Source organism: Anguilla rostrata, chromosome 12, assembly GCF_018555375.3.
Source record: "Anguilla rostrata isolate EN2019 chromosome 12, ASM1855537v3, whole genome shotgun sequence".
Lineage (NCBI taxonomy): Eukaryota > Metazoa > Chordata > Actinopteri > Anguilliformes > Anguillidae > Anguilla > Anguilla rostrata.
In genome coordinates this window covers 39,191,943-39,211,562 of record NC_057944.1, presented here as the reverse complement: position 1 = coordinate 39,211,562, position 19,620 = coordinate 39,191,943, and the positions used below count along the sequence as shown (strand labels likewise).

The 19,620-nt window shown below is 39.2% G+C and overlaps 1 protein-coding gene and 1 long non-coding RNA gene across 2 annotated transcripts; both read right to left on the bottom strand.

The window, feature by feature from the left end:
• Positions 1 to 5,334: 5,334 nt before the first annotated feature.
• On the bottom strand, positions 5,335 to 9,081 carry LOC135236594 (uncharacterized). Its single transcript, XR_010324622.1, has 3 exons — positions 9,011 to 9,081; positions 7,845 to 7,893; positions 5,335 to 6,723 (listed from the first exon to the last, which is right to left on the bottom strand). It is a non-coding gene; the product is annotated as an uncharacterized LOC135236594 (long non-coding RNA).
• Positions 9,082 to 14,905: 5,824 nt separating this feature from the next.
• Positions 14,906 to 17,776, bottom strand: LOC135236572 (olfactory receptor 1G1-like). Its single transcript, XM_064303025.1, has 2 exons — positions 17,010 to 17,776; positions 14,906 to 16,582 (listed from the first exon to the last, which is right to left on the bottom strand). Exon 2 carries the CDS (start codon positions 16,574 to 16,576, stop codon positions 15,626 to 15,628), a length of 951 nt encoding a protein of 316 aa, XP_064159095.1. The 5' UTR covers positions 16,577 to 16,582; positions 17,010 to 17,776; the 3' UTR covers positions 14,906 to 15,625.
• Between the last annotated feature and the right edge of the window lie 1,844 nt (positions 17,777 to 19,620).

The window sequence follows — 19,620 nt, the reverse complement described above, 5'->3', positions numbered from 1 at the left end:
TGTGAATTAAATCAACATACAGTGTGGTGCTGGTGAAGCACTAAGATTTCAATTTTTCATTTATACACAATTTACATGAGAACATAAGGATGAGGAGAACGTCCTATTAATCTCAGCCAGCCTCATGATTTGCCTCCAGTCTGGAGAAAATCCAGCATAGCAGTGAGCACCCAGAGAGGCTCTGCTTCTACTACATGACCTGGCAGGCTGTTCCACACATTGACAACTGTCTGTGCAAAAACATGCTTCCTGATATTAGTGGCGACTTCACCTCAGACTAATTTCCACCTACACCCTCCTGCACTGCTGACTCAACCTGAAAATAGTTTCTTAGCTCCTTTTGTTGATCATTTTTATGAGTTTTCTGATTAAAATTTAATCAATTTTTCAAATATTTTCCATTTCATACCAGGAACCAATTCAGTTTTCGATTCCGGCATTTTTACAAGTCTTTTTAACACGTCTGTACAGTATATAAAAATGTACTCATCAAGAAATCAATGATCACATTTATGGTGATACTTCAACTTGACCATAACAACAACAGAATCTATTGTATACCATAACATGATTGTTATTGTTGTTGTCATTGTTGTTGTTGTTTTAAAAAAAGCTGCATCCCTTAGAGCATGAAAAAATAACAAGATCTATACAATATCACTGATGCACATGACAGAGAATAAATATAATAATATTTAAATAAAAATATGTAAAATAAATAAATATTTAAATACCTGTTTCTTTTGAAAGGTTTTTTGCCTTCAGAGAAAAGATTTGAGTCCTTGCAGTTGTGTAGTCATACACCACATCTGGGTGACTGAGAGAGATGCTTATACCTTTGACTCTTTTATAATAACAGAAGCATGTAAAAATACACACCAGCATGTGACGTTACAGCTCAGACCAATCAACACCTGTGAGGTATCCAACATATTCCCATCTCTCATTATGAGTGGTCTTCTTTTTGAGACTGTTCAGAAAAGCTGCATGCGTCCATGAGAAAAAGCTGTTGTGGTGCCAAACCCCAATAAAATATAATTCAGTTTAAGTAGGCACTCATCAACAAGCAGGAAAAGCTGGCACACCCTTGTCATGATCCTATGGAAGCCCTGAAATGCAAGATTAATTTTATTGTTTATTTATTTATTTTTATTTATTTTTTTGACATTTTCTCCTCAATTTTAGCCCTATTTGCATGGGACTAGTATTACCTGGGGACCTCTAGTAACTTGTAATAATTGCGGAGGTCGTCTGTGATCTTAATCCCGTGCGAATCTGCTATGTCCGTAATTTGTAAATGAAAAATTCCACCGCAAATTGCCTACCATATTTCGCCAAACACAGAGGTCATGTGATAATATTAGTCCTGTGCGCATCGGCATCTCGGTGATTTGGGGTTGTATTTTACTGTTACGGTAATTTCTAAATCACATGATGTCCCCAGGTAATACTAGTCCTGTGTGAATAGGGCTTTAGTCGTTATACCAATTCCCCGTGTGTATCACGGTCCTGGTCGATGCGCTATCCTCGGTTGGTCTGGGGAGGCTGTAGGCTACCACATGCCTCCTCCGATACATGAGGAGTCGCCCGCTGCTTCTTTTCACCTGACAGCGAGGAGTTTCACTGGGAGAGCGCAACGCGTGCAGCGGTTCATGCTGTCTCCCCCAGATCCCCTCCCTGCTGAACAGGCGCCCCGACCAACCCGTAGGAGTCGCTAATGCAACGATCAGGACTCATACCCTCAACGGCTTCCCACCGGCGAACACTGCCAACTTTCTAGGAACGTCTGACCAAGCCGGAAGTACCGCTGCCGGGGACTGAACACGGGTCTCTGCGGCGGTCGGCGAATGCCTTTACCTTTTTACCTTTTTACCTTTCAGGGCCTCCACCAGTTAAGTTGTATGTACAACGTTGTGCTGGCATTGGAAAAGGATGTCCATAGCCTAAAACAAATCCATAGAAGCAACCCAAATTTGCTTCATTTGCAAAACAACACTGGAGTAGGCCATGCCTATCATGAGATCTAATTCATGTGAGAATAAGAATGGTACAGAGTACATGACACAAAGGCCATTGAATATTTAACCAAAATTTAAGATTGGGTTGCGACCTGAAACCCACCTGCCTTACAATAACCAGGTGTACACTATCGGACACAAAGCCACCTCAACAATAACCACAACCCACCCAGATGAGCACAAAGTGATATATAAAAGGCAAGCAGGCATTCATTATATAGCAAAGCAGAAGTTTGATCTATTTGCCATAATATGTTTTAAGCATATATACAGACTCAGTGCAGGTTTCAGGATCTCATTGGGCAGGTAGATGTAACCCCTGCCAGAGCTGAAGATAGTCCTCTTTTCTAAAAGTCAATTCTCCAATTCCTTACAGATGTTCCGAGTTAGAAACTGGGCTAATAGCTGACTATATTTCCAATCTGCACTCTTATCTGAAATAACTTTCTCTAATTAAAAGGTAAAACAAATACTACTATAGCGGTGACTTAAACATGTTATAGAAAAGTTTGTAAGCAAAGATGGTGTTGTCAAGATAAACACATTAACATAACATAACATAACATAATGATGAGAACAGGCCATTCAGCCCAACAATGCTCGCCATTTTCCTGACTAAATTAGTGCTCTGATTACCTACAGATTAGATAATATCTAACATCGTATCAAGCCTAGTCTTGAAAATCCCCAGTTTCTGCCTCTACTATATGACCTGGCAGGCTATTCCACATATTGACTACTCTCTGAGTGAAAAAAATTCTTCCTAATGTCTGTACAGAATTTACCTTTTGCTAATTTCCATTTATGTGACGTCATTCTACTAACAGAATTGAACCTGAAGAATCTCTTGTAGTTTGTTGATGCCATTTATGAATTTAAAAGCCTCAATCAAATCACCCCTGAGTCTCCTTTTACTAAGCTTGAAGAGATTGAGCATCTTAAGTCTCTCCTCATAGCTTTTAACTTTCATACCAGGAATCAGTTTGGTTGCTTTTCATTGAACCTTTTCCAGTGCCTCTATATCTTTCTTGTAGTACAGTCCCCAGAACTGCACACAATACTCCAAGTGACCACTGCAGGCTGCTCATAATAAATCAAATTGTAGATTAATTTCTCACACTAATTCGATTTCATGATAGGCATGGCCTAGTTCAGTGTTCTTTTGCAAAGGAAGCCAATTTGGGTTGTATTCATTAAATTGTTTTAGGCTGCGGACATCTCTTCCAATGCTTGCGCTATGTCATAGCTACGACTTGACCGGCAGAGCAGAGGCATCACTAGGGGGGTGCGGGGGGTGCGGAACGCACCGGGTGACACCATCAGAGGCGGGTGACACCGAAATGACTGCCAGTAATTTTTTTGTGCAATGTTTTGTGTAGCGACGAGTTGAATTTCTCCAAAGCAGTTTACTGCTGGTTGATTTAATTAGCGTTGTTAATGTGACGAGAAGCACTTTGTCGTTTGAATGCATAACATGCAATTCCTTGAGCCCACACCCGCCAGCACCCCCAACCCCAGCCCCCCCCCCCCCCGTCAACGAACTTCCAGCAGCACAATATCGGGTGACACCAACAGACAGTCGACCGCACCGGGGGTCACCAACCCTAGTGACGCCACTGCGGTAGAGGCCCTGAAAGGCTAGGTTTAAAAAAAAATCTTTCTTTAAAAATGCTTTAAAAGTCAGCAGAAAACTAAATTCACCTTGTACGCATGAGTTAATATCTCGTATGTACGTGTTCTCATACGTATGAGAAACCTTTTGGGTGATGTTTAATGCAAAAAAAAAAAAACGTGTGCTTCAGAGTTTCTGTGTGATCTGAAGGAGAGGGGCTAACCTCAATCACACAACATGTTGGGGAGAGCAGGGAAAACCTAATATGGACTTTTTAGGTAAATGCATCAAGCTTAAACTACATATTTCAGGTCAAGCATGCAGAATTACCATCTGTCTGTATTTAATGAACGATGGGAAAGTTCAGTTAATATTTTGGGGGATCTGTTTTGGTTATATTCAAGTGATTTTTATTTTATTTTATTTATTTATTTTTTTACCGGAATTGCTTTTTGGCTACTTTATTTTTCGCGTATGTCAAGAATCCAAATGTATGAAATCATAAACAGTCGATCAGTGACTAACAGATCGCATAGTTTTGATATGACATGCTAGCTTGCTGGGATTACTAGCCAGGCAAAAGTGCAGACACCCCCCTCTCCCCCCCTGCGGGCTGAAGTCGAATGGGTTTATAAGCCTGTTGTCAGTAGGCTATTCTAAACAATTGGATTTGTTCAACTCAGACCGGATCTTCGTAAATATATATAACTCACCTTTAACTTTATTTTACGTGGTGATGTGACATCGACTGATTAGATGGGAACCTGAGAATAATGTACAGGCTTGTGATAGATTTTCACCAATATAGGTACCCCATAAAAAATATATAAATGTAATCAAAAAATAAATTAAAGACGGTTTGCATCATACAACATGGAACTGAATTGAATTGCCTTATTTTGTGTTGACTTTTAAAGCTATTCAGAATGTTAGGTGTACCCCCCACCCACCGTGTTAGTTTTTATCCCAATCTCAGGGTTAAATGTAACATTTCACTTTCTGGGTTTTTTTCGGTCAGTTCGGTAGTGAATAGCATGTCCCAGAAATTTACTGTTATTTCCCTGCTCTCCCCTATTTTGTGCCATATCAAACAGAATACAAAGACTGCTCATGGCTTAGACACTGTTAAATTTGTTTTTCAGCCCCTGAGTGATCTCCATTTCAACTTCACAGTTCACTGTGTAGGGCATGAGTGTCCAACAAAATATATGTGAGGGTAAAATTTACTCTAAATTCCATCTCTGTCCCCGAGTTCAGGCAGTACTCAGCCTGAAATAGATGCTGTATTACGGGTTTTTTTTATCTTTAAAAAACCATGAGAACTGCATTTAAATCCTACTTTGTTTCTTTGAGACTGATCAGAATTGGGGCCCTATTTCAAAGACACTGCTACTGCAGACAAATACATATGAATAATTATATAGTCCATTTCTTACTGTGCAAGACATCCACAGCCTTACAATGCCTTACAGCGATATCTTGGTATTGTTGCAGTTTTTTCACTTGATGACACTCGGCACACATACTTGTTTGAATTCATTCTTTTTACTTATTTGTAGGGGAGAGAATGAATAGTCCTGACCAGATAGACACTTCCAGTAATGGGCCAAGGAAATGTATTTGGGGAGGCCACACATGAAAAAGATGGTTTCCCAATTTCACAAAAACAAAAAAATGCAAATGTCAGTGTTAGTGCTTGCAGTCCGTATATTTATTTAAATATGTACAAACCAAGCAATACCCAGGGGGACATTTTCAATATTTCAGTGATTTTTAATATTACAGGTCCTTTTATATTACTCTGTGATACATAAGGTTGCCGGATTTAGAATTTGTCAAAACTGGATATCAAACATGTACACACAGACGAGGTTCGGGTTCGCTGACCGGGGCGGCGGGGGTATATCTTGATGCTTGATCATGAAGTGGGCAGACTGTCTAATTTCAGTCATTCAGACCGGGTATTTATATTGTCCAGTTGGAACCAAAAACCAAACCTAAACAAATAATAAAAAAACTAGACATTTGTGCCCAAATCTGGAATCTGGCAACCCTAGTGATACAGGGTTCAGCTTTACTAACTATATTTAAATAACAGAAAGAGAATATATTTTTTAATCATCACCATTAGTGGGTTTCACTTTTTTTACTACTAAGAAATTTGATAATCTGAACTTTAATTGCTTGAATGCTAATTCCATAAACAAGAGGATTAAACAATGGGGGAACTATGCTCGTGTGTAGGGAAAGGAATATGCGAGCTTGAAGAGGTATATGACTCATGTTGAAACGACCCTGAACGACCTCATATAAGCATCCCACAGAAAGATTAATCACAGACAGTAAGTGTGGGGTGCATGTTTGAATACCTTTGGCTTGAGATTCCTTAGAAGCAGTCAGGCATACTCTGAGTATACATGCATAGGAAAATAATATCATGACGATCTGAGGACTAGGGCAAACAAGAAGTAATACTGCTCCTAAAAATCGTATGAAGCTTGTCTCACGGCAAGACAGTTTAACTAATTCGAAATTCATACAATACATTTTTTCTATATACCTGTCACAGAATGACAATCGGACAGTTGTTAATATTAAATAAAGGGCAAAGTAAACACAGGGAACAACCCAGGATAATACAATGGCTGCAGTAACCTTTCTAGGGGACATGAGGAGGTGATAGTGTAACGGGTGACAGATAGCAACATAACGGTCATAGCTCATCAGTGCTAAAATAGTAAATTCAACTATACCATACAGGAATATGCAGTATATCTGTAATAGACAAAAGGACAGAGATATTTCATAATTATGAGATAGCAAATGGCTAAGCACAGATGGTAATATAAATGTACTACCACACACCCCATTAACTGATAAGTTACATATAAACAAATACATAGGCCCATGCAGACTTTTCTCAGACAATATTACTACAATAAGGACTAAATTGACCAATAATATCACAATGTACAAAAAAAGGAAACCTGCGAAGTATAAATATCTGTGAGCTTCCAGTTCAGTGTAGGCCGTCAAAATGAATGACGTCACTGCTGATACATTTGCCATGGTCACCTGGATGTAGAGTCAGTGCTGTGGAGAAGAATATGAGGGTTTTGAACTGAGAACTTGCATCCTACTGACACTGAATTAAATCAACATATGGTGTTGGAGATGCACTTACACTGAAGAGCTTTTCATTTATACACCGTTTACATAAGAACATAATTTGGAAACAAGCTTGAAATTGTACTGATAAGAATGAAATTAGCATGCCATCCTTTTAAATTTAGCTTAGGAGGCCATGTAAAGTTTATACTTTTTCCTTCACAAAATCAGCTTGGAGAGTTGCATTTTGCAGTTGCTGCACTCAAAATGTTCAAGTGGCAGGAATCCACCCTGGACAGTTTGCCAGTTCATCGCAGAACACACACACACACACTATTCACTCACAAACACACACTCACACAACTAGAGGCAATTTAGACTCTCCAATTCACCTAAAACTGCATGTCATTTGGGCTGGGGGAGGAAGCTGTGTTACCCAGAGAAGGCCGACATGGGTACGGGGAAAGCACGCAGGCTTCTCACAGGGGGGCCCCGACTGGGATTCGAACCAAGGACCTTCTTATAACAGTGCTACCTATCGCACCATCAAGCCACCCCCACCAGGGTCATGTCCTCCATATTTTTTATATTTTATACCTATTTGTAAAGCCTCTGTTTCATTTTGTTCTTTAGTGAGAACATCCCTTGCAAATTATTTAGGAAGGACATGAATGATCTTGGGCAGCACGGTGGTGCAGTGGGTAGCACTGTCAAGCAAGCAAGAAGGTTGTGGGTTCGAATTTCGACTTGGGGCCTTTCTGTGCGGAGTTTGCATGTTCTCCCCGTGTCCACGTGGGTTTCCTCCGTGTACTCCGGTTTCCTCCCACAATCCAAAGACATGCAGACATGCAGATAGGCTGATTGGAGACTCTAAATGGTGTGTGTGCCCCTCAATAGATTGGCAGCCTGTCCAGGGTGTACTCCTGCCTCTCGCCCAATGCACGCAGTGATAGGCTCCAGCATCCCCTGCGACCCTGCTCAGGAGAAGCGGGTATAGATAATGGATGGATGGATGGATGAATGATCTTAATATGTTTTCTTTACACTGTAAAATGCATCCTTGATTAAATGAACAATTTCAAGTGGAAAAAAAGAGCATACAGTACCTTGCTTCATTAAAATGTAGTCATCAAGAAATCAGATATTTCAATTTAACTGGCAACAACAGCAGAAAACATGCACACGTTGTAAACATTTTGCTGTTTGATTACTTTCTCATCGTCAATTCCATATCGCAAATTGCAAAATGACAAGAACAGAATGAAAACTCGGACTTGCGTGAAAATTTAAATTAGTAGTGGTACAGCCACCGTTTGCTTTCCTTCGAAGTTACTGCTAGCCGAGCAGCGAAGTGTGCCCTCCAGATGCGAACCATGCACCAAAAATTAGTCCATAGTCTTCCTGGTCTTTTTGTGGAATTGAAGAATGGCAGAGTAAAATTACAGCAGTCTGAAAAAGCTAAAGGTACGATTACTAGAATTAACCTGTCATTTTACCCTGACAAAAAGTGCGGAAGGTGATTTCCAGTTTGCTTTTATTGTATCACCAATGTGAATTACGCAGAACTACCACATACCTCACATAACTGTATCAAACGTTACGTTAAGTCAATTACAACAGGCTAACAAAGAAAATCCAGAAGAAAATATTCAGCAACCGAATTAATCCGTTTGAATGTTTTGGTACGTAATATGCTGTCCCAGCACGAATGCTTTTTATAAAAAAAATTTATAAAACGAATAGGCTATTAAAGCAAGAAAAGAACAGAAGAGCACACGTTATAATTCCAAGACGTTGGCGTTATTATGAAAATAAATTGGTTTGCGGCTGCATATTTTTAAACATGGCGGCTGAAAACAAACACAAAAAAATGCTGCGAGTACTCGACCAATCAGAAATGTTAACGCACTGAGTTCCTCAAAAGGTTCCTAGTTGCGGGGTAAAGTTCCTGCGGTGGAAACGCGGCTTATGTTTTCTTTACACTGTTCATGTAATCAAGGATGCATTTTACAATTTCAGGTGGAAAAAAAGAGCATACAGTACCTTGCTTCATTAAAATGTAGTCATGAAGAAATCAGATATTTCAATTTAACTGTAACAGAAAAATAATTTCTTATATACCATTACATGATTATAATTGATTTTCTTGTTTTAAAACATCTTTTAGAATGAACAAAGCTTGATACAATATCACTGATGAACGTGACTAAGAATGGTTTAGAAAAATATGGATAATAAACATTCTAAGTCCGACAAATATTTAGGTAAATACCTGTTTCTTTTGAATGGGTTTTTTGCCTTCAGAGAAAAGACTTGGGTCCGTGCAGTTGTGTAGTCGTACACCACATCTGGGTGACTGAAAGTGATATTTCTCCCATTGAGTCTTTTATAACAACACAACCATGTAAAAAAATAGACACCAACGTGTGACGTTACAGCTCTGACCAATCAATACCTGTGAGGTATCCAACCTATTCCCATCTCTCATTAAGAGTGGTCTTGTTTTTCAAACTTTCGAGAAATTGTCTAAAGTCCATAAGAGAAGTTTTTTGTGGCGCTAAAAATATGAACTCATTAAACCCGGATGACGACAATTAGCATCGTAAAACACTCCCTCCGTTTTTTATTTTTGTTGTTATGCAGTGGAGACTTGTGTCTGTCAAATATGTCGAATTGACCCACAATAAAACCAAATTTACATTTGAAAACTACGACTACATTTTGGAAAATGTTGGCTGTTCCGTCACCAGCAATACTAGCTGGTGAAAACACACACAAAGCACAGAGCTTGCAGTTCTAATACTTCAGAAACATGTTTCAAAAATAAATGTTATTAGTAGAAGTACCACTTAATGCTATACTTCATTCTAAGGACAACGATGATGGTCTGGAGGTAAAAGTGCACTGGGGATGTTTATTTCCATGAAAGACGACGTAAAACTGAGGGCAAAGTGAAACTAATGAATTGACGCTATTTTAACGGGTTACATGTTGTTTTTACGGTTTGTGTGATGATGTACAAATGTTACTATGTATACATTCCACTATTACATTGACGATTATAACTATGGGAATATAACCATTGTTTTACAGGCATTACAAAGCCTACAGTTATTCTGAAACTGTGTTTGAAACATTGAAATTCTGTTGGCAGGGGCAAAAATATATAAGTAGTAGTCGTTTTATCTCATAGTTATATATATTTATAATATAAATGTATTTTTATTTAATATTTTGTTGTTGTTAAACGGTTATTTATTGGTTGAATTGGTTCCGGTGTCATCACACTAAAAGAAAACAGTTTTATTTAACCATTTCAGTTCTCAGAGCATATATCCACCAAGCACTCTACTGATATTTCTGTGCATTATAAAGCAATGGTATGTTGTATTGACATGGCTCTATGATGTGGATACTCCATACAAGATTTTTGTGCAATGTATAGTGCCTTCGGGAAGTATTCAGACCCCTTCAATTTTCCACACTGTTACGTTACAACCTTATTATAAAATGGATTACATTAATTTTTATTTTCATCAATCTACACACTATACTCCACAATGACAAAGCGTAAACAGGTTTAGAAATTTTTGCAAATTTATTAAAAATAAAAACTGAAACATAACATTTACATAAGTATTCAGAACCTTTACTCAGCACTTTGTTGAGGCACCTTTGGCAGCGATTACAGCTTTGAGTCTTCTTGGGTATGACGCTACAGGCTTGGCACACATGTATTTGGGGTATTTCTCCCATTCTTCTCTACAGATCGTATCAAGCTCTGTCAGGTTGGATGGGGAGCGTTGCTGCACAGCTATTTTCATGTCTCTCCAATGATGTTTGATCGAGTTCAAGTCCAGGGTCTGGCTGGGCCACTCAAGAACATTCACAGACTTGCCCCAAAGGCACTCCTGTGTTGTCTTAGCTGTGTGCTTATGGTCGTTGTCCTGTTGGAAGGCGAAGCTTCGCCCCAGTCTGAGGTCCTGAGCGCTCTGGCGCAGGCTTTCATCAAGGATCTCTCTGTACTCTGCTCCGTTCATCTTTCCCTCGGTCCTGACTAGTCTCCCAGTTCCTGCTGCTGAAAAACATCCCCACAGCCTGATGCTGCCACCACCATGCTTCAGCGTAGGGATGGTGTCACAGCGGTGGCTGGTTTCCTCCAGACGTGACGCTTGCCATTGTGGCCAAAGAGTTCAATCTTAGTTTCATCAGACCAGAGAATGTTGTTTCTCATGGTCTGAGAGTACTTTAAGTGCCTTTTGGCAAACTCCAAGCGGCCTGTCATGTGCCTTTTACTGAGGAGTGGCTTTCATCTGGCCACTCTACCATAAAGGCCTGATTGGTGGAGTGCTGCAGAGATGGTTGTTCTTCTGGAAGATTCTCCCATCTCCACATAGGAACTCTGGAGCTCTGTCAGAGTGGCTATCGGGTTCTTGGTCACCTCCCTGACTAAGGCCCTTCTCCCTCGATTGCTCAGTTTGGCCAGGCACCCAACTATAGGAAGAGTCCTGGCGGTTCAAAACTTCTTCCATTGAAGAATGATGGAGGCAACTCTGTGCTTCGGGACCTTTAATGCTGCAAACAAGCAGCATAATCAAAGTGGCTTTGTATCAAAGCCTCTGCTAACATTTGTTGTGTTGCATTTTCCAAAAAATAAATCTTTTGGAGCAAGAAATTTAGTCTTATGATTTATTTTTGTAATGGCTTTTAAAGCCATACTTTCCCCAGATAGACAATTGTCTCAGACACATCCCTGATAATTAACAGGTGGTTCAGCAATAATCTGGGAGTTCCCAGCTTTGACATTGAATCCTGGTGATTTCCCAAGCTTAATTTTGGAACCAAATAATATAATTTCTGCAGAGTTGATTATCGGAAAGCGATCCACCCAGATTTTGTATTTCTACGCTTAGCACTTTTTCAACAGCTGTTTTATCAAGGACGTCCGAGTCTTTAGGACGTGTGAAAAGGTGACAAGAACAAGTTGGAACCAAATATTTCAGTTTTTTGAGATGCAGTGAGAGTTGATTATTGGAAAGCCGTCTACCCAGATTTTGTATTTCCACTTTTTTTTCTCAGTAATTTTTCAACAGCTGTTTTGTCTTCATGGTATACTAGGAGGTACAAGCCATTAGCTCATGGGAAAAGGTGATAAGAACATGCTGCCTTTAAGTAATTAATTGTAAAATGACATGCGCAAATCCGCAATAGCTGCGACCGCATCCACGCACACATCCTCACACAAACACGTGACCTCTTCTTTGGCTCATGACCAACCTTTCCACAAAATCTTGTGCAAATCTGTGAATCCATTCGGGAGTTATGCGCCTTTTTGTGATAGGCTATGCCCATCGCCACGCCCCCTCTCAAACCCTCACACAAACGTGTGACCTCTTCTTTGGCTCATGACCAACCTTTCCACAAAATCTTGTGCAAGTGTGTGAATCCATTCGGGAGTTATACGCCTTTTTGTGATAGTCCACGCCCATCGCCATGCCCCCTCTTGGTCAATCGGCATTGAAAGTTACTCAGCTCTGCCTGCCCATGCCAAATTTCAGACACCTGGGGTGAAAACTGTGGCAGCTATGGGGTGGGACACTTTTTGTGGACCGACCGACCGACCGACCGACAGACAGCGCTATAGAGCTGCAGTCGCAGCTAAAAAGAAGAGTGGACCCAAGACAGTTCCCTGTGGTACCCCGCACCCTATGGGTCTTGGTCTTGGAGTCCCAGAAACATCCACTACCTTTCTGATTTGACAAATATGAATAAACCCATCTTAAAACTTATCTACTAAAACCGCTAGCCTGGAATTTATCAATTAATATCCCATGGTCAACTGTATCAAATGCTTTTTTGTTAGGCCAGTATGGCTAAACTGCAGAACTTCCTTCCATCAACCTCTTTTCTGTTTATGGAGATCAGTTAAATACAGAAGACATGCATCAGTGGAGTGATATTTTCTGAAAACCTGATTGCAAATCACACGAAATGGTATTACTTAAAATGTATTCATTAATTTGATTAAGTATGATTTTTTCAATTAAGAATGTACATCAGATTAAAATCACATATAGTCAGATATAGTTTATTTCCTTTTTGTGCAGTGGGATTACTCTTGAGTGTTTAAATTCATCTGGGACCTTTCCAACCTGTATGTATGTATGTATGTATGTATGTATGTATATATATATATATATATATATATAAATTAATTACATGTGTAACATTAGGAGTAATAATATTTCCTGCATCTATTAAAACCCTAGTTGGTACATTATATAATCCCATTTCTTTAAAAGTATTCAATTCTTTAAGTCATTTACAGCCTGTCACATCTGAAACTGTCGAGATACTAATTTTTGTGCACAATCATTCTTAACATACATTTTACCATATAGACCAGTATGCTCAGGGAGTCTATCCACCAATTTACAAGCTACAGTTATAAACTATGAATTAGAGTTGAACTCTGAGCTCATCCATTATGAGCTAGGAGACTGAACGGATCCTAGATCAGCCCTCTAGCTGTGAAGCGTTGGATAACTGAGCTCCGTGTTGGGCAAGTCCCCAACTCCATTCTGTAGTGCTGGGGTGGGGAACCTGTGGCCCATGGGCCGTATACGGATGCTGGATGTTTTCTAGATTTGATATAGCCAGTATACGTTTCCTGTTTTCAACACAAAGAAATAGTCCGTTATAACATAACATCCATTTGCAAAACAAAATAAAATTTGCCTTTTCCATTTGCAAAACAAAATAAAATTTGCCTTTGAAGATTAAGAAATACGAAAGACAGTACAATGGCAACAGTTTCATCATCCTATTAAAATGTATCAACGTCACTCGTGCAAGCCATCAAATAGGCATATCTCATGTGTGCGGATTGGGAAAATTGCAAAGCGAAGAAAAGTTGATGCTTAAGGTCGTGTTTTTAAAGAGAAATGGACAGAGTACTGCTTTTCTGTGGAAGTGAAAGGCAAGCCTGTTTGCTTAATTTGTGGAGAAGCTCTCGTCGTTCTCAAAAAGAGCAATCTTGAGAGACATTACACCTGCAGACATGCATGTTATGCTACTCTTGAAGGAATGGAGCGAAGAAGAAAATCAAGGCGTTGTAGAATATTCTTGATGCACAACAAGCGTCTTTCCTGCGGCTTAAAAAAAGGAACTGGACAGTGTCACAGAGGCAAGTTACGTAGTGAGTGAACTAATCACTAAAAGACTGAGGTCGTATTCCGAAGGCAAATTTGTAAAGGAATGGTTTCTACTGTGCAAATACTTGCTCCAGAAAAACTGAAATTGTTTCAGTACCTTAGCTTGTTTCGCTGGACTCTGATCGTATCAGTGCAATGGAACCAGATATTGAAAAGTATTTTATTGAGCTGCAGAACAATTGTCAGCTAAAGGCCAGACACAGCAATGGATCTGCTAGATTCTACAAGCAAAACACAAGCTTTGACAAATTTCCGAGTTTGGGGAGCTTTGAGCCTTGGCAGGTAATTTCCTATTCCTTCCACTACTCAGGTTATTGCAATGATGTCTAGCACTGATGGTAGCACTGTAACCCAGGGATTTACATTTTGGCCCATAATTCCTGAAGCGTGTGGTCTAGATTCAAAATTCTATTTAATTTCAGATTGAATTTCTCAAAATTTTCTGCTATTTTTAATTTTTTGCTGAACTGAAATTTTTCAATTAGTCCGCGGCAGTTTGGCCTGTTGTCACCAAATTAGGCTACAAATAATCTCTGGAGTCTGTTCCTCAATAATTCTCAAAAAATGTTTACTTAGCATAACTATATGGCTTCCACTTGTAAATCAGTTTTCATGGGCATGGCCGTGGATATAAACAAATCTAAGTTAGTATTGTAAATGGTGAAAATGTCCTGCTTCATTTAAGGCATTTATCAAGTCTGTGTGATGCTCCCAACTGAAGTTATAAAGCTTTATATAAGGTACTCCCTAAATGGGCAAGGATTGGGCAGATTTGGCATGATCTGTGCAAAAAGGTTTATGTGCCAGCCATCCACAGCCTTACAATGACCAAGGATTTCTTGGTATTGTTGCAGTTTCCTCACTTGTTGACATTATCTGGAACATTGCGAGGTAATTTTCTGCACACATACTTAACATTTTTGAATTCATTCATTTTATTTATTTGCCACAGATGTAAACAGTAACCTCATAGTACAGTATTGTAAATAGACTTATTTTATAAATTGTGTAGTTATAATACATACACACATTTCGTATTTGAAGACAGAACTGATCCTAGATCAGCTCTCTAGCTGTGAAGCATTGGAGCTCAGTGTCAGGCATGTCACCAACACCATGCTGTAGGGGCTGGTCCACATGTGGGCAGCAGAGAGAATGAATCGTCCTGACCAGAGAGAGAGTCCTCCAGTAATGGGGCAAGGAAAGGTATTATGGGAGGCTACACTTTAATACTTTACAAACCCAGACAAGACATTTTCAATATTTCAGTGGGTTTTAATTTTACAGGTCCTTTTATATTACTTTGTGATACGTAGGGTTGCCAAATTTATAATTTATCAAAATTGAATATCAAACATGTGCACACAGGCGAGGTTCGGGTTCGCCGACCGGGGGGGCAGTGGGATGCTTGATCATGAAGTGGGCGAGGTGGGGGGGGCTAATTAGGAAAAAAACAGTGGAGATGGAAGAACTTCATTACAAACTCCCTGTCAACTTTTAGTTATTCATACCGGGTGTTTATATTGTCCATTTGGGACCAAAACCCAAACCTGTACAAATAATAAAAAACTAGACTTTTGTGCCCAAATCTGGAATCTGGAAACCCCAGTGATACAGGGTTCAGCCTTACGAACCATATTTAAATAACAGAAAGAGAATATATTTTTAAATCATCACCATGAGTGGGTTTCACTTCTTTTTTTACTACTAAGCAATTTGAAAATCTGAACTTTAATGGCTTGAATGCTAATTCCATAAATGACAGGATTTAACAATAGGGGAAATATGCCCATGTGTAGGGATAGGAATATGCGAACTTTTTGAGGTACATGACTCATGTTGAAACGACTCTGGATGACCTCAAATAAGCATCCCACAGAAAAATTTATCACAGACAGTAAGTGTGGGGTGCATGTTTGAAGAGCTTTGGCTTGAGATTCTTTAGAAGCAGACAAGCAGACTCTGAGTATACGTGAATAGGAAAATAATATCATAACGATCTGAGGACAAGGACAAACAATAAATGATGCTGGTCCTAAAATTCGCAAAATTGTTGTATCAAAGCAAGACAGTTTAACTAATTCGAAATACATACAATACATTTTTTCTATATGTCTTTCACAGAATGACTGTTGGGCAGTTGATAATATGAAATAAAATGCATAGTAAAAACAGGGAACAACCCAGGATAATACAATGGCTGCAGAAACCTTTCTAGGGGACATGAGGAGGTGATAGTGTAATGGGTGACAGATAGCAGCATAACGGTCATAGCTCATCACTGCTAAAATAGTAAATTCAACTAAAGCATATGAGATTATACAGTATATCTGTAGTAGACAAAAGGGCAGAGATATTTCATAATTTTGAGATAACAAATGACTAAGCACAGATGGAAAAAAAACAGTACTACCACACACTCCATTAACTGATAAGCTACATATAAACAAATGCATAGGTTCATGAAGACTTTTTTCAGTACATATGACTACAATAAGAATTAAATTGTCCAATAATATCACAATGTACAAAAGAAGGAAACATATGAAGTATAAATATCTGTGATCTTCCAGTTCAGCGTATGCTGTCAAAATGAAGGATGTCACAGCTGATACATTTTCCATGGTCACCTGGATGTAGAGTAAGTGAGGTGGAGAAGAATGTGAGGATTTGTTTCAAATTGAGGACTTATATCTTACTGATTCTGAATTAAATCAACATATGGTGTTGAAGAAGCCCTTACATTGAAGAGCTTTTTAATTTATATGCAGTTTACAAGAGAACATAATTTGGAAACAAGCTTGGCATTGTACTGGTGAGAATGAAATTAGCATGTCATCCTGTTACATTTGGCCAAGGAGGCCATGCAAATTTTATACTTTTTATTTATTTTTACCAATTCTGACTTAAAATTATAATAAATAATTTTATGTATCTTTAATCGTATTACATTATATAAAGATGCGAATAGATCAGTCAGCCCATCTAGGCTCATGACTAGCCTACAGTTTTGAGGGCACCAGCACTGTACACCATCCATCCGTCCATCCGTCATACCTGCTTATTCCTGGTCAGGGTCACGGGGTGCTGGAGCCTATTCCAGCATCCGTTGAACACACCCTGGACAGTTCACCAGGTCATCTCAGAGTGCACACACACACACACACACACACACACACACTTCACTCACAAACACACACACATACAACTAGGGTCAATTTAGACTCTCTAATTCACCTAAGCTGCATGTTATTTGGCCTGGGGGAGGAAGCTGGGGTACCCTGAGAAGGCCGACATGGGTACAGGGAAAGCATGAAGGCTTCATACAGGGGGGCCCCAGCTGGGATTCGAACCAAAGACCTTCCTCCACCCCCACCAAGTTCATCCATCCATTATCTATACCCGCTTATCCTCAGCAGGGTCGCGGGGGGTGCTGGAGCCTATCCCAGCGAGAGGCAGGAATACACCCTGAACAAGCCGCCAATCTATCACAGGTGCACACACACCATTCACGGACACAGGGAGAACATGCAAACCCCCCACAGAAAGGCCTTAAGCCGAGATTTGAACCCACAACCTTCTTGCTGTGAGGTGACAGTGCTACCCACCCTATAACAGTGCTATCCTAAAGCCTATTCATTTTGTTTTTTAGTGAGAACATCCTTTGCAAATTATTTAGGAAGGGCATGATTGATCTTAACATGTTCTCTTTACACTGCAAAATGCATGATTGATTAAATGAACAAATAAAAGTGGAATAAAGAGCATACAGTACTTTGCTTCATTAAAATGTACTCATCAAGAAATCAGCGATCACACTTATGGCTTCAATTCAGCTGTAACAGAAATGGTAAAAAATGGTAGAAAAATGGTAAATCATAATTGATGTTCTTGTTTTTAAAAATCCTGTGTAGAATGAACAAAGGAACAAGATTGATACAATATCACTGATAAACATGACTGAGAAAGGTTTAGGAAAATATAGATAATAAATATTCTACTAGCCTGACAAATTTTTAGGTAAATACCTGATTCTTTTGAAAGAATATTTGCCTTCAGCGAAACGTTCTGTGGTCATACATCACATCTTGGTGGCTGAAAGTGATATTTCTCCTGTTGACTCTTTTATAGTGACACAACCAAGTAAAAATGCACATCAACATGTGACGTTACAGCTCTGACCAATCAATACCTATGAGGTATCCAACATATTCCCATCTCTCATTAAGAGTGGGAGTGGTCTTGTTTTTAAGACTTCCTAGAAAAGAGTCTATAAATCCATAAGAAACGTTTTTTGTGGCGCTAAACCCCAATTAAAAATATGAACTATGTATGTCGAATTGATCCACAATAAAGCCAAATTTGCATTTGAAAACCACAACTACATTTTGCAAAATTCCGGCTGTTTCGTCACCAGCAGTACTAGTTCAGAAACATGTTTAAAAGATAAATGTTATTAGTAGAAGTACCACTTAATGCCATACTTCATTCTAAGGACAATGATGATGGTTGGGATGTTTATTTCCATGAAAGACTATGTGAAATTGAGGATGAAGTTAAACCAATGAATTAACGCTATTTTAACGGGTTACATGTTGTTTTTATGGTTCATGTAAAGGCTAGATATTGTCTGATAAATTAGCAAAATCCGAAAACTGTGACTCTCCCCAACTCTAACATGCTTACGATGTCTCCTCTTATGAATAGGCATGTTGATCTTGTGCTGGAAAGAAGATCCTTTGTAAATATGTCCTTAATATGAGTCAATGTGAAGGATAAATGTTGATTGAATACAGTTTATCTTTTGCTGAGTAGTACGCCATGGTTTACCTAACTAAAGTACAGACTGCTTGCATTTGGTCATAATTGCTTCTTATGCAAATCGATACAGGGGATGTGAGCATTGATGTAGGCCTGTAGTTCTCAATAAAGCCGCGTTTCCACCAAAATTACCCGGAACTACTTTACCAGGAACTAAAAGGTTCCTTCAGCCCATGCTTGTCTGCGTTTCCACCGCGGTCTAAAGTCCCGCGAAGATTAGGCAAATTAGCCCACTGACGTATGAAAAAGCAACGTTGTCGTCCGTCCATCTGTCCTATGATTTCTTCTGTAACCCCATACTACCACCGAAGTAGCCTACATTATTTTCTAATAACCGGGACAGCCCGGAGGGGTTTATTCCACTTATATACAACGGACTACCATGACTAACAATGACTGTATATGGTTACTTCTGTATTTATTGATTTTTATCGATTTAATCACCTGGAATTGAAATATTCTTCTGCAGCCGTTTGGGCATATTTTACCGTTGTCAAGCAAAACTGTCGTTGGTAGTTGAACTTTGACCGTTGTTATGCAACAAATAGGATATAACAGGCCAATAGTCAGATTGTAACTGTTTTATATATCCTCTCAAACACATTCATTATGTTTTTATGCGAACATTCGCTTTCATGTCTTGACATCCGAAGCGACAGAATGCATTCACGTTTCCAATATAACTGGCAACAACAGCAGAAAACATGCACACGTTGTAAACAATTTGCTGTTTGATTACTTTCTCATCGTCAATTCCATATAGGCTAATCGCAAAATGACAAGAATAGAATGAAAATTCGGACTTGCGTGAACATTTAAATTAGTAGTGGTACAGCCACCGTTTGCT